The sequence below is a fragment of the Conger conger genome, chromosome 8 (genome assembly GCF_963514075.1).
Source record: "Conger conger chromosome 8, fConCon1.1, whole genome shotgun sequence".
NCBI lineage: Eukaryota > Metazoa > Chordata > Actinopteri > Anguilliformes > Congridae > Conger > Conger conger.
The window spans coordinates 9,867,985-9,884,537 of NC_083767.1; the positions used below are offsets into that span (position 1 = coordinate 9,867,985).

The window sequence follows — 16,553 nt, forward strand, 5'->3', positions numbered from 1 at the left end:
CCCATGACCATAAAGTTAATTGCAATTTTTGTGGCACTATTAAATATGATTGGACATTCCAAACTAGGACCAAAAAACTTTACATTTTAAATGGGGCAATACACCTTTAGTTTGTCATAAATATAATACAGATTCAGATGTCTGTGAATCAACAGCGAAATTTGCAACATATAACCAAACATGTTATTTTATTGGCTTAAAAAGTAACACAATCCCCCAAAGGGTATATCACATACACTACAACAACAGTAAACACCATTACTACACAAATAGGGACTTGCAAATATTACAGACATTACAAAAAAATCCCTCATTTCTTCTTTTTTAAATTATTATACTAAGCATGACAGGTAAACATCATTTACAGTATGATATAACTGTCACAATTAAAAACAATGTTATTGTACACTGTTATAAATTCATGATGTTAAGGGAAGACATTTCATGGACTCTCATTATTTCATATGAAATATTTTACACTATAAACAGCGCATCCTTCTGGATGGACTTTACAGCAACCACAGACCAGGCATTTTAAGTGCAAACGTGTCTCTACAAAGGCTGTCTCGGCTGCAAATTCTCCCTTTTGACTTTCGAAGCAAACCCCAAAACGGATTACATTAAGAAAGTTCACGAAATGCAGCAGGCCTTCGAAAGCACCTGTGGGGCGAAACAGCGCCCCCTTGACCTGCCCGATCACACTCCCACGATGATTCATTTTCATATGAAATAATAATCATAATAATAATAATAATAGTAAAAAGAAGAAAATAAATTGAAGATATTGGAGGGAAATGCTGAATGTTGTACTGTGAACTCTGCAGTGTGGGTTCGGAGGGAATCATTGCTGAATGAAGAACTTTTGAGGTGAGACATACAGTATTACCAAGAGCTCAGGAGCAACTAACATCTTTTTTTTTTTTTTTTTTCTCCAGACATAAATAGTCCTAAATTTGAAATGAGGTCCTAGGACTCATTAAAAAATGCATATAGGTAAGAGATAACAGCTTTTAGTTTCTGGAGGGCAAACACACAGTCCTGGTAGCTAGCAGTTTAACAGTGCGGTGTAAGAACACTGAATAGCTAGAACAAAAACCCGTCTGGATAACGCAGAGCTCGGTACGTTGGATCGCAGAGTCCACGGCTGTGTTCAAAACGGCATACTTAGCACACTACTCATACTAGATTGCAATGAAAATCAGTCTGAAATTTAGCATGAGTCATATGCTACTACGTAGTTTCGAACACAGCCCATGACTACCAAGAGATCAGCCTCGGCAGTGAAAAGGATCATGGGTAACTGCAGCATTCTGTACCGTTCGTGAATCCGTCGTATTGGGAACGTCCAGCTCGGCTCGTTCAAACAGTCCAGGCCCATATCAGATGTGTTGCAGATGACAGAGGGAGAAAAGGAACCAGAACTCATCTCATATTTTTGCTGTCACATAATAAGCTGTGGAGGTAGTTATGTATGTGTGTACACTGATCTACATTACGTAAAAAAACAAGGACTACAAAAAACCAAAAAAAAAAAAAAAAAACCTAAAACTGTAACGATCATCAAAGCCAGGGAGTTTTGTATTGAAGGAACTGTGATCATTTTTCATGTTCTAAAGCCACTTGTTCATGCAAATGACAAATGCAGAGAACAAGAAGACGCCACAGATATTAGCACCAGGAAATGTGGAATTCCTCAACTGTCTGTGAAAAAAGTATAAACTATGAACTAACAAATAATATGAGTTTAGTTAGACTGCTGCAGTATAATCCTGGCATACAGTTACATAATTAACCCTTTAAGGTGTGAGATCACAAATATGTGATTAGAATGTTCTTATCTGAACACTCTAATGCTGATGTAACAATCACTACTGATGATGGAAAGTAATGAGTTCTAGAACACTGACCTAGAATTTTGAAAAAGAATAAAATAAAAAATCATATTTCAATGCAATAGTCAACTGGTCACCAACATACGCTATAAAATAACTGGTGCCCCGGATCATATCAGGATCAAAAGCTGTGCAAGCACAGAACAGACGTGTAGAGACGTCTGTCCTGCTGTCTGCAAGGGGAGCCACCTACACAGCAGTGTTGATGATTCGCTGCGTCTGACCGACAGTGTGATTCATGTGTGGGGAATGGCAGGAGACAGACAATGCTCATCAGTTGTGGGGAAAAAAATAATAATTCGAGAAATGTTATAAAAATGTAAAATGTGAAATGATTTGCCGTTTTTAAAACAACAAAAATATTTTTTGGCTTTGGAGTTCACCGAATGCTTATTTACATCATAAGGATGTGCTGCGCCAAAAAGACCTGATTCAAACATAAGTTCTTAGAACCCAGTTCATTCTGTTGGACGTGTATCAAGTAACGCAGAAAAAAAAAAGAAGTTAAAACCCTGAACAGCGTCAGGGCTGGCTTCAGACCACACTGATTAAACGTATACTCCCTGGAGAGATTGATTTAACTTTCAATGATGCGTACAGATCCTGCTTTTTCACTGGCGCTTTTCCAAACAGCGGGAACACGGAACACGCAAGGCCCTCCTTCTGACAGAAGAGCCCCTCGCAGCGATGAGCGAAGTGCGGTGAATGACTCTGGATAGAGTTACACGCAGCCAATGAGATGACAGGGTTAAGAGAGTAACTGTGAATGACCTGAGATTACAGATTCGACAGTAACCACATTAATGTGGATTTTAACTGCCAGGTCACAATCAACTAGCCATTTACTAGAACAATGTTGTATAAACACAATTTATTTGGTCAGTAAAAAAAAAAGGGTTTTTAAAGGGTACCTAGATTTGCTCTCTGAAAAAAAAGTGGACTTCTGACCCAGCGTCATTGACATTGTATGATGTTGACTTTATCAGATACCATATTTATCAGTGTATTGATGTTGATAACTACACCTTAATATTTGAAATGAAACTCAAAGATATTTTGATTAAACCAACAAAACCAAGTAGGTGCAGTAGCACTTAGAATAGTGTTTGCTAAGGGCTTGGGGCATACACAAACTTTTCCTGGGTTTTTCTTTATCCCAGAGACCCACTCTAGGTGCACTCTAGGCTGAAGCCATTCACTGCTTGGCTACAGGCCTGTATTCAGTATGTCTATAGTGTGTTTTGATCTTAACTTTGAGTCATAAGCATTAACACGTCTCACACACTTCCCTTTCACTGCATCCACCGATAAACGTGTTGCATGTAAGAAACTAAAAGAGAACCTTATGCTTACACTAATTCCCCAAAATTAGGAACAGTTTTTCAAGCTAGACTGCAGTATGCATTCAATACTAGTTTCTTATCTTCAAAAAACAAAAAAACAAACGGCTTTCACGTACTCAATTTAGGTTTAAAAAAAAAATAATATCAAGGAAAGTAACAATAACCTAAAAACGAAAAAAGAACTTGACAACATTTAATCAAGTGGAACAGTCTTGGTGTTGGGTTTGTCTAAATCATGCCGGTTGAAAGTTTAACAGTCCCAGTGTAGCGTACGGAGTCCTACAGGCGAGGTGGAGTTGGTGGAGGTGGCGGGGGTGTTGTCTCGGTCAGACACTGGTGATGGAAGCTAAGCAGTTTGAGGGTTTCTGCAGTTTCTCGGGCTGTGTGGCGGGGGGCTCCGGGCAGGTGCGGAAGCTGAAGAGGGGCCCACTGCTGGTGCCGATGTGTCCGGGGCTCAGCGCTGCATTCTGGCGCCGGTGGCTCTCCAGCACGATGCTGGAGGTGTTGGAGGCCAGGCTTTCCCGCGTTCTGCAGGAGGTCCAGAGGCGGAGGGGAGGGAGAGAGGGGGCGAGAGGGGGGAGGGAGAGAGAAGGGGGGGGAAGGAGGGAGAGGGAGAGAGCGAGTGGGAGGGAGGAGAGAGGGAGAGAAGGAGAGAGAGGGTGAGAGCATGAGAGAGGGAGAGATAGGGAGCGAATGAGAAAGAGGGAGAGACAGAGAATGAAAAAGAGCAAGAAGGAGAGGGAGAGAAGAAGGAAGGAAGATGGAAAGAGAGAGGGAGAGATAGGGAGCAAATGACAATGTGAGGGGGAAAGAATGAGAAAGAGAGAGAGAGCAAGTAAGAGAGTGAGAGAGGAAAAGCATGTTTTATAACAGGTTTCCTGTATTTGTGTGTCATGTCAGAACGGTAAAATGCCTTGGTTTGATCGCTCACATATGGTTTCCTCAAATGCTTTCCAGACATCGGCACTAGTTATTCCATTTGAGCGACCCCCCCTCACGCAGGGGGGAAATTGATCTCTTTTCCTTTTCTGGACAATGTTGTAGTAATTACTGTGCTGAGAAAATGGAAGAAACGGGAGATCTGCTCTTCGAACCAGGGTCTAGTTTGCATTCAAATAACCTTCACCGTCAATACTGGATGGTAGCGTAGACCAATTTGAAAGACTTTAAAGCATTTGAAGACTAAAGCAAGACTATCGTGTTCTAAAGTGTGGAAGGTTGAAATGGATTGAAGCCAAAGTTGTTTTTGAAACACATTTCTTTCTTTCCAAGTCAAAGCAGCCTTACTTTTCTGCCAGTTTCAATACAAGTTAGGCAGTCTACTTCATCCTCATTCTCCTCAACCATCCGCTATCACATAACAATCTCATCTGTGTCAAAGCTGTAAATGAAGTGCCAGTTCATTAAAGTGTGCATGCGCACGCATGCACACACACACACACACACACACACACATGCTTGTGCACAACACACACAGGGTCCATCACATCACAACATCTAGCTCTTCTGGTCCTAAGCAAAGCAAACACCACAAGAGCAAGAGATACACAATGTTACAATCACATGAGCACCACCATCAAGGTGCACATCTCAAGATCAGAAAATTAAATACAAAATTAAGGTGTTGTCTGGAAAGCCTTGACGCATGCACACATACACACCCCATAATTGTGTTGCGGTGCTTCAAAATAAAATCAGCAAGTACTAATCTCCTAAAAGACAGGAGCTATATTCGTACAGCTCTAACAACTGCGCACTGACACCGCTAAGCAGATGACTCATCCGGGAAATAATGGATGATTTTATGTGAGGCTAAAATTAGGCCCGCCACAGCCAGCCAGTGCCAGTGTAATAATCCACACATGTCGTCCAGACACACTTACCAAACCAACAGCTTTGACAAAGCATCCACCTATTCATTACAACATGCGTTGGATCTGTACCAGAATACCAAAAACACAAAATAGAATCGATATTTCAAGCTCCCAGACATGCAACATCTATATGGCATAGCCAAATTTGTACTAGGGATTGGGTATGCAGTATATAATGCGTTCTACCCCTTACAAATACGCTCAGCGATGTGATATCTGTGCGCTGCAAGACGGATAAGCTCTGAGAGATGTCTGGACTCCTGGTGATTTCGTTTCCTGATTCCCTAAGGGTCCCTAGTGAGGGGGAGCTCACACATCCATCACTGTTACCTGCCAGAATCAGTGACCTGTGAAACCGTCCTGCTGATGGATGGGGCTTGGTCAGTACGCCAGACCCAGGACTGAGACCTGGAGACAGGAACTGAGCGTGCATACCCCCCCAGGAAAACATGGAAAGCACTGCAAAATATCATTGCGACAAATACTCAAGTTCTCACAGTGATATTTGCTACAGCTCTCATCATTGTAGCGATACACAAATCTGGCCCTCGAATCCCAATTCGGCCCTGGTTTTCCACCAGGTAAATACCTGAACAATTCGTCTTCACACCAGACTCCCAGGTAAAGGGTGGTTGGAAAACCAGCAGTTCTTGGCCCAGAGGACTGTGATACTCTACTATGCAGTACATATTGTAGACCAGTCCTGGAGAACCAGGTAGTTTATTGGACATTCAAAAATGGGACCACAATAGACAACAGTAGACCACGACAAAAAGACTGAAATGTGTGCATGTTTTCCAACTTCGGCTCATTTTCTACGACGTCATCAATGATAGCCCATTGTTTTTAAATCAGTAATTGAATAATTAAGAAAAGAAGTTTGAACAAAAACCTTCAATGTAAGAAAACCTGAAATGGATAAAATGGAAACATTCAAGATGCTGCCATCAAGATGCTACCATCAAGTAACAGAAGGGGTCTCCATATCCAAACAAGTTCACAACTAACATTGTTGTGGTCTCCTGTCACAGCCACAGTGTCTGGAGGGGCCATGCATTAGTGGTAAGATACTGTTAAAGTACTCTAAATGTACGTGATTGTTCCTTTAAGCGCAGCCTACAGGCTGACAAGTGCAGACGCTAAAAGTTAAGTGCTTCTTAAATCCAGATAAGCCACTGTGGATTTCTATGGAGCAGTACGATTGCAACATAGCTGGCAAAGAGTTAAACAAGTGGGAATATGGTTTCAACAAAATATGGGAAAAAGCTGAAAGCTCAAAAGGCAACAGTCTCTGTGGTTTTAAGTCGTAAACCTATTGGCAATAAATCAGTTAAAACAAACAAGGCTTGCAGAGATATCAATCTTTTCTAGGGATAGAGGCATGTGTGGGTAGACGCAGGAGAACATGTGAAATTAATTTACTACCAGACCCTCATGAGGGCACACGTGCTTACAAATTACACACAAACCCTATATGATGCATTAAGGAAGCTATTAAAAACCTTATTAGCATTAATTACTTTACAATATGATGTTGTTTATATACTGGAGGGCCTGGACATTGCCATCAACCAGTTTCTGTGGGAATAAAATAAAATGTGCTATTAAAAGTTGAAGGAAATTCAGCATTTAAGCAAGCTCTATTTGATTGAACTGAAAATGTAAACGCGTTTATACTGTATACGGGAGGGGTGTTTGAGTAATAAAGAACAATAGCCAACATACTCAAGAAGCAAGATACAACTATTAAGTCACAGAAATCACATGAGGCCCCCTCTCACCATGGAGATTTAAATCACCTGCCACCTATAAGCCCTTACCATCGAGAGTTAAATCACCTGTCTCCTAAAGGCCCTTACCATGTAGAGCTAAATCACAGGCAGAGGTGGAAAGTCCAGGGGTCAAAAAGTACAAGTCCTGCCATGTGTTTCTACCACCCATGAACTCTGACTGACTAAAGAATTGTGCTGATTAGCGAATCCAGGTGGTTGGAAGAAAAATACTGGGGAGGATCTATCCTTTCTGAACGTGGATTTTCCACTTCTGATCACAGGTGTCCTAAAAGGCTTTACCGCGGAGAGTTAAATCACCTGTCTCCTAAAGGCCCTTACCACGTAGAGCTAGGTCACAGGTGTCCTAAAAGGCCTTACCGTGGAGAGTTAAAGCCGCTGTCCACCGTGACGCTGCTGCTGTCCATGCTGTCCAGACGGGCCGAATGGGCAGATTTTTGGCTGTTGTTGTTGTCGCTCTCCTTGGGGCTGAGGAGCGTCAGGTTTTTCTCGAACTTGCGCTGCAGCTCCCGCTCCTTCTCCCGCTCGAGCAGCCACTGCATGGTCCCGCCGCCCTCCCGGCTCTTCTCCTCCACCGCGCCCTTGTGCGCAGCCTCCTCCGAGTCGTCGTCGTCCGAGACGTTGTAGTAGTCGAAGGTCGCCTCAGCGGCCGAGGAGAGGGCCGGCTCGGGGGCCTGCTGGGCCGAGGCCCCGGGAGATGGCGAGATCTGAGCCGGCTTCTCCTGCCCACCAAGGACCTCGGCCGACTTCGCGTGCGGGCTTTTCCTCAGCGTGCCCGATTTGGGGTAGCCGCTCTCCGCGTAGCCCGGCGAAAGAGGGTTGTGGGGAGGCTTGAACAGAGTGTCTTTGCTGAAGATCTCTTTCCTTTTGTCCGCACTCCCGCCAGGGTCGGCGTTGTGTTGGTGTATCAAGCGTCCGTTTGGCACCGGGTCGACCGTCTGATTAGCCACTGCTGAACCCATGCCATTCTGTCCCTTTGACGAGTCCTCTTTGTACTCCGCGGGATGGGGAGAGGTATGGTGGGGCGTTAGCCGGTCGGAGGGAGACCCCTTTTTCACCCCGTCCGAAAGTGTTAAAGTATCGGTATCGGGCTTTGTTGAAGGAGAGGGAGCAGAGAGGGCGGTTTCGTTCGAAGCATTGCACTGAAAGTAGTCCTCGGCAGCGGGCTTGGGCGAGCAAGGCTTCAGGTCGCTGTAGGCCGGCAAACTATCTCTGCTTTTGTTCTTCTCCAGCGGACTACAGACCTTGGAGTCCTCATGATTGCCCTTACCGATGTCAGGCACACAAACCTCTGAGTTAAACCTAGCAGCAGAAAGCATGATTCGCGAGTAGTGGGGGACCTTGGAGGCTCGTAGCGTGCCGTCATCTGTGTAGTAGCGGCTCCTGTCGTCCGGGCCACAGTCAAAATCAGCCAGCATGCCCATGGAGGCCGCCCCCAGCGGGCCTTTGGAGTTGTCCATGGACCGGGACCGCTCTTTGGCCTTGTCCGACCTCTCGTGTCGCGACTTCCTGTCCTGGGTGTGGCTGTGGCTGCGGTGCACCTTAAAATGCGACGTCCCCCTCGAGGGCTCAGGGAAGGGCATCTCTGTCCTCCTTTTGGCCAGTTCCCCGGACACGTCCCACTCAGGCGCAACAAAGTGGGACTCCACTATGTTGGGGTTACTGTGCACGAGGTACTTCCCCCGGTTGCGCTCCATGGAGAACATGGCGTCTCGTGGCGACCTCACTAGGGAAGAGCTGTAGAACTTGTAGTCCCGTGCCACCGCGGCCAGGTCCAGGTTGGAGCCCTCCGAGGGGTCTCCCCGGGACGCTCGTGTCTTGCTGTGTGAGCGGGACTTCCCCTGGGCCTTGCGGTGACCCCGGCTCCTCCGGCTCCGGGAGCTGTGCTGGGCCGACCCCGCCTTGCCCCTCTGGGCTTTCTCCTCCTCCAGGCGCTTCATCACCGCCGTGTGCCGCATCACGTTCTCCACCGTCAGGTCCGGGTTGATCCGCCGGATGATCTCCACCTCCACGTCCCGCGGGATGGTGGTGGGCGTCTCCTCATCCCGGAGCGGCCACTCCTCCGGCGGGAACTGGGCGGAGAACGTGGCGAGGTGTTTCGTCTTGTCCTTCTTGAAGCTCAGCCTGAAGAGCTTCAGCCCGAAGCTCTTTTTCGACTGCTTCTCCCCGCCACCGCTACTGCTCCCGCCCCCGTCCTTGTGTTTGGTCAGGGTGTCGGACTTGAAGGAGAAGTTAATGGTGCTCTTGCTCTTCTCTGTGGTCGAGGCTTGGTGCTGGGGCGGCGGGGGGTGGGGGTCTTTGAGCTCTTTTGGTGACTTCCTCTGCAGGGTGGAGGCGTGTATGCTGGGCATGTCGTCGCGGTAGCTGTTGTACGAGTCGTGGTTCTTGTGGTGGGATCTCTCCCGGACGCAGCCCGAGGCGGACGGGGTGATTGTTCCTGACTGCGGAGAGGTACATTGCTGCTGCGGTCGGTCAGGTATCCGCTCGTCCAGGTGATACCACTTGCTGTTAGTCCTAATGAGCGAGGGCGTGATAAAGTAAGTCTGAGGCGTGACGATGAAATACCCCTCGGGAGCAGGGTAAATCTTCCTCTCCCGCACCAGCATGCTGAGGGTGTGCCGGAGGATCTCTGGACTGGGCGTCGGGACACCTGAGGAGAGGGCAAGAGAGAGCATGCAGTCAAAAATCTGTTTTTACACAGAATAGTAGACAGTAAAATGTTCAATTAACATTTTACTGTGTACTGTTTGATGGGATAATGTGTTTTTGCATTTTTGTAGCAACCTTTAAATAAAAAACTATATAGATAAACATGAAATGTGTAGTAATGTCTGTATATACTGTATATATATATATATATATATATATATATATATATATATATATATATATATATACTATATTTATTGACCACATTTTAATCAGTTTGTGACAAAGAATTCCAACATATTAATTACAAATGTATTGAACTTGAAACCTAATGCAGGCTAACTGAAAGATAACAATAATCTATGACAATTACCTCACAGTACTTTTTAGGGATTATTAGAACATATTCATCGGTAATATGAACAAAAAAAACCCACAATTATACAGAAAAGGAGAAGCCTTTTCTGCCTTTTCTCTAGTGTTAGAGAAAGGTGAATGTGCACAAAGAAAGAAAAAATAGCCTGTGAATCTGTAAGCCAAAACCATAATGTTGATATGTTGGAGTCTACTGACTGTTATATATGTAGGTGTGCTTTCCAACAAATCCTCAAACAGTAAAAAATGTCAGTGAATTTTATGGCTGATGTCTGCAAAAGGGATGGTATGAAATTGTAAACAGCTGAAATGCTGCATGGAGAAACACCGTAATACATTTAACATTCTTTAGACATACAGTGCACTAGTGAGTGATCAACATATTGCTAATATTCAGGTTCTGGCAACCCAGTCACCAATATTTTACCGTAAAATTAAATAATTATTTTTACAGTGCAGTACTCTGTTACTTGCCCTCTAATTGTACAAATATGGATATCATCATTGATATCCAGAGTAACCCCAGGTTTAAGTATATGTGTAGTAGACAGACAGGACCAGTGTGTGATAGACACGCCCCACTCTCCGCACACACACTTACGGTTCTGCTTTATCCTTCTCTAGGTATTACCGCCGGTTACATCATCATGGCCTTTCAGCCAATCAGACGTGATGCAACGTTCCTAGCCAAAAACGTGCCGGCTGCGGCAGAGCCTCCCGGTCACAGCGCCTCTGCGGCGACGTGCCCTTTTCAAAACCCGCCGCCGTTCGGCCGGCTAAACGCACCCGGCCACCGCACATTTCAAAGATTTATCTTTGGAGTCGACGGGCTAGAGAAAAAGACTGCCGTCGCCATTGCGGTGGTTCTCCTTAGCGACGAGAACAAAAGAGGGAGTGTTCCGTCACCGGTTACCGCAAACACATCCGTTTACATTACATTGTGGATTCAGCAGACACTCCCACCTGGCCTAATTCACACTTTACATGTATTTAATTAATGCAGAGGAGCATATTTACACAGGTAATACAGGTAAAGCGCAGTGGGAATTAAATCTACAAGCTGAAGGCTGCAAGCCTAGCCCCTTACATACTACACCACATCACCACGGTAATTTGTGTTTAAAATAGCAAAAGACGATTTGACATACTAGCATCCAGCAGGTGTGTGCGTCCCAACAGTGCCAGTGGGACAATAATCACAGCAAAGTGCTGGGCTTAGCTCCTGTAAGTCTGGTCGTGGGAGAGATGAGTCCCTCCTGATGCAGGTTAGCCAGTTTTCCCTGGTTGTTTTGTCTGTTCAGGAGAGGCATTTAGGCGTTAGCTTAGCTAACACACAAAATATACTCACAATGTTACTGCCATGCAGTGGCAATGTTATACATTTTCCAGTAACATTGTGAGAACTTTTGGTGTTAGCTGGGAGGGGCCATCAGCAGCCATCTCTCCACAGACTGCAGCTGCCAGGACTTTGGGCTAACTGTAATAGAGGCTGCCCTGCAGACAAGGGGAGGAAATGGCCAAGTATGTCTCCATAACCACAGTTACCCATTGTATTCCTCACAGACTTCAGCAAGGCCAACTGCATTAGAGAAGAATGCTGAGAAATTACAGCCCACAGAAACTTTCATTAACTACAGAAATTCTACCTGAGAGTAGCTTTTAGTTGCCTACAAAAGAGAGACCTTGGTTATGTTCACTTTTCTGTTGCTGATCCGTCTGCCATATAGTCTACTGGAGCTTTTGTAACTTCAACAATGACAACTGAAACGACAGGTCTAAAAGAAGATATAAAAAATGTGGATAAACAGAAGCTACAGAAAGTCATTAAATATTTCCATTCTCTTGGACAAAGCCTGGTGAGTGCTCCAGCAGATTACTTTTTCCATTAGAGAGAAGCGGGGCATTTTTTCCTTCTGAAACTTGTGTTATTCTGCTCGTCGATGTGCATGGAAATGAATGCAGCAGAACACACAGTAAAACCCAAATGACCCTCGATCATGCCAGCCCCTCCCCTGGCCCAAGACAAAGACAGACAAAGACACAGCCGGTAAAGTCGCTGTGTCACTGGGCAGACTACCTTAGGATTTAATGGCCGCTTTCTACCAAGCGTCATTACATCAGCCTTCTTAAACGGTTCAGTGCAGAAGTGTGTGTGTGTGTGTGTGCTGTAGGTGTGTGTGCTGGCGTGTATGTGTGTGTGTGTGTGTGTGCTGGCTGGTGTGTCTGTGTGTGGGGGTATGTCTCTTTTCGTCTCAGTGGATATGCCTGCCACCTCCTGATGTTTCTCCAAACAGGACTTGTAAACACAGCCTGATCTCACCCCGACATCCTGGGACACACAGTGGGTGGGGTGAGGTAGGTCGATGGGGGGTTAAGGGACACTGTGTCCCAGTCAAACCCGTTTACCTTGAAACCTTCTCTGTCTGTGCTTATATCCCTCCACTCACAGACATGCCTGGGTAACAGATAAGCCTTAACTAGTCAGGGTTAAGTGTTGCCTGCAATTACATCATACTGGTTTAGTTGCCATACCAACATGACGCAACTAGCTTCTCCCGCTCTCTCTGTCTCTGCCTCTCTGCATCTCTCTCTGTCTCTCACTGTGCCTCTCTCTCTCTCTCTATGTCTCTGTCTCTGTCTCTCTATCTCTCTCTCTCTCGCTCTCGAAAGGAGCAGAGCTCTTTGACTGCAGTCTGTATATTCCACAGTGACAGAGAGGTGACATGACACGTTCCAACAGTAGAGCTGTCAAGACACAGCTTCCTGGTTTGAGGTGGATGGCTTCCAGGCTACTGTAGGTGGGTGTCACCAAGCCACTAACTGTAATGACAATATTGACAGATTTCTGGGTTTCAAATTACTCCCATAAACCAATGCGAGGACCAACACAATCCATGTTCTAATCTGTGTAGAGTCGAAATCAACTTTGGCTGGGAAACCTTTTGATCAATATTTCACTGCTGAAATATCCACCCCCTTCAGTCCTAAGCCTCCCCAACACACACACACACACACACACACACACACACACACACACAAACGCACACACACACACACACACACCATATCTCTGTCATACAGTACACACACCTCCATGAACACATGCAAGCATGCATGCTCACACGCACACACTCAAGAGGGTTTTTTACACAGATCAGACGACTATCACTCTAGTCGAACACATGATCGCATAGTGCTGAGTGTTTGGCTGTGATTGACAGTCAGGCCTGTAACTGGATCACCGTCCTGCTCTGTTCTTTAATGCAGGACAGCCCCAGTCCCGGTGTTCCAGAACAGGACCTTCCCCGGGAAACAAGCCAGGAGTCCTCAATGATCCCAGCCTCTGTGGTCACCGAGGCGTTGTCTAAAGCCCCATTTCCCAGAATGCCATAGACAGAAGGCCGTAATTCACTGGTTTATGCTGAGAGAATTCATGTATTCATTGCCACACGTGTATATACTTTAACATATTGCACAATATTATTAATATATTAAATATAACCCTGGCTTAAAGTACACACTACACATCTTGTGCACAAAGTACTGTGTGCCATGGAGAACCAAACTGCACAAGATGTCAACCTTACACAAAAATAGTATTTGATGTTTTCAGTTAACTTCTGCTACTTTTACTCCAGGAAACAGCCGTATAATGCAATGGTGTCTGATCAAGCAAACACAAAACAGATTGGTGAGAAGGTCCTCCAAAAAGGACCACGCCTCTGAAATCAGGCCTCTGCACCCAGTCTACATTTCCCAAACTCCAGACGCTCAGCCGGACATAAGTCAAACTCCTCAGCTGAATTACGGCCCCAGCCTGTCACATGGTTTCAGTAATCTGATAAGCGCTTGAGAGTTTGTGCCAAAAACCAGTGACTTTATGGCCCAGACATTTGAGGAATGAGAAAACGAACTGGAGCGAAAGGCAGGCAGAGGGCATGTGTGGATGATGTACAGTACACTGCACTGGGCTGTGCAGTGCTGTTCATATGTAGCGTTCCTCAGCAGAAATATACTTTAGCTCTACTGAAACAGGTGCTGGGTCTTTTGTTGTGCCACAAACAGCCCAAACTCTAAAGTTCCACCACGATGTCTCACTCTCGCTGAAATCCATCCCTCCAACAGTGTGTTCAGAGGCTGATAGAGCTCCCGTGTGCATGTGTGTATGATAATACTATGTGCAGTACGAGTGCCACACTGTGAAAACAGAAATAAGTCAAACTCATCAAGCATTAAAGTATTGTATCGGCTTGGACTGCGCTGCAAAAACTAAAACATTTGGTCCAAGTACAAATGACTTAAGTCTTATATTTCAGCTTAAATTCGTAAAATCTAAAATGTTTTGCAAAATAAGACAAAACTATTGTCAATAAGGTGAGACAGTTTTGACTCATTTCAAGAGTTGCCAATGGGCTGGCAAGCGGTACCTGAAAAACGAGCTAATATTTCCTACATGAGAAGAAAGAAATAAGATATTAAGTCTCAAATAATAAAACACTTTTTGCACTATTTGCTTGTTGTATGACCCAAAAGACACTGAGATCTGTGTTGGAGGAGTGTGTGTTGTTACTCCAAACCACAACACCAATCCTGTACTCTGTATTTCACCCACGGAGTTGGTTTGTGACACAGTGACGCTCCGCCCTCCCAGCTCTCTCTCATTGGAGGTCGCTCCTGGATATGGGTGCACTCCCTGTGACACGGGCTGACTACACGGTAGTCATAGCAACCTGTCAGCCAACCCTGAGCTTCCCCAGCGTGGATCAGTCAGTGTAACCCACAAACAGGGTGGGGTGCTGATGGGGTTGGAGAACTGGGATACATCTGGCCGTGGAGATGCATGGTGGCTGTCACACACATGCACAAGAAGTTTCTGGGACGAACAAGAGCACATTCAGTCGCACTGAGCATCACGTATGAGCTAGGGCACACCTACAGGCAGCAGCACGTATGAACTAAATCACACCCTCCAGTCAGCCGAAGAACTTCTGTGAGTTCAAGTTATTTGTATTGCAGGTGTTTCATAACCATTCGTAACTTCATTCACAATGCTTTATATGCCTTTCAATGGGAGTGCATGAACTCGCGTCTGTCAGGGGACCCTCAAAAACTGCTTCTGGCTGTAGTCTTTCTAATGCATCATGGTCGTGACATAAATCACTGTGCGCTTGCTTTCAGCAATTATAATAATTGCGAGCAGATTCTAATAATGGATGAATGTAGCACACGTTGACTACTCTGCCACCGGCTTCTAAAGTGATGGCCTGGTCTCCGCTAACAGACCCCAGATTTATTCTTCTTTAAACAGGGTTAGGGGCACAAGGATGCCACTATTATTCCAAAGTATCGCTTTGAGTTAGTGCAACAGTAATGATTTACTATCCGCTGTCATGTTAAATTTGTCTGGAAATGAATGCTGGCCTAACCACCAAATTTGCTGGAGAAAAAGGAAGGCATCTTAGCCCAAATATAATGAAGTTCAGAACACTGGCTGATGCTTGGACTGAGCACAGGGTTGTGGTGGAATTGTGGTCGGTCAAACGTTTTCACAGTCACAATATAAAGATCAGGTTTAGAAAAAAGAACTGGCGTATTGTATATCTGCTAATCTACCCTTCAACTCAGTCTTACGCATTTTCACAAAGGAGTTCTGTATAAATAGAAAGTGTGACTTTGTGACTTTCTTTACACTAACGCCCCTAACACCCCTCCCACATGTCAGAATCATTTATACTGCTGAGACAGATAAGGTGATGGCAATGTGTAAAATATATGGAAACTTGTACGGTTGCAATTGCAACTTTTACCTTAAACACAATTTCAGATTGAAGCTACTAAGAAACACATGCAATGATGGCATTGTGAAGCTTCAGACAGCAGCTCACTGATGGCTGCATTTGTGTACACAGTGGAGAGACGGTTGAGTACATTTGAGAGTGTGCATGTTTGTGTTTATGTGTGTGTGTGTGTGTGTGTGTACATGCATGTGTGTGTGCATGTGTGTGTGTGTGTGTGTGTGTGTGTGTGTGTGCGCGCGCATAGGCATGAGTGTGTGTATGTGTGTGCATGTGTGTGCATGCGTGAGTGTGTGTGTGTATGGGCATGAGTGTGTGTACTTGCGTGTGTGTGTGCGCGCCTACGAGTGTACTGTACCTGGGAAACAGGTGGCTAAGTGCTCCATCAGGGCTTCCTGGGACACAGGCTTGCGAGCGGAGTTCATGGCTGAGATGGCCAGGCACAAGATCTCTCCCAGGGGGATGAACTGAGACTGGCTGATGGGAGACATGCTGATGGGGGACACATCACCTGGAGGAGACAGGAGAGCACCATGGTCACAGGCCAAAATCTCACCACAGTCACCGCAAAGAGCAGGGGGCTTTCCACTCATCACTGCAAAGTGTTTTTGAGTTTCAGAAAAGCGCTACATAAATGCAAGCCATTATTAATATTTTTTAAATAGTCTACAGAGCCCACAACACTGGCTGATCAGCCTCTGCAGTCTATTGTGAAAAGCTGGCTGGTTAGGCTCCACGTATTCTTTGGTGAGTGAAACCAGATTTTTTGTAACGATAGTTGGCTGGAGGAACCAAAAATAAGCTGAAACTACAATATTTAAACTGAAGTCTGCCT

The 16,553-nt window shown here is 45.4% G+C and overlaps 1 protein-coding gene across 2 annotated transcripts in view; it reads right to left on the reverse strand.

The window, feature by feature from the left end:
* Positions 1–171: 171 nt before the first annotated feature.
* LOC133135361 (storkhead-box protein 2-like) overlaps positions 172–16,553 on the reverse strand; it is a 55,946-nt gene continuing 39,564 nt past the window's right edge. For both annotated transcript variants that reach the window (XM_061252294.1, XM_061252295.1), the window contains exons 2-4: positions 16,077–16,229; positions 7,260–9,549; positions 172–3,763 (exon numbers count right to left, since the gene is read on the reverse strand). In XM_061252294.1, the coding sequence (XP_061108278.1) occupies positions 3,562–3,763; positions 7,260–9,549; positions 16,077–16,229 (2,645 nt within the window). In that variant the 3' untranslated portion in view covers positions 172–3,561. The remainder of the gene's footprint in view (positions 3,764–7,259; positions 9,550–16,076; positions 16,230–16,553) is intronic.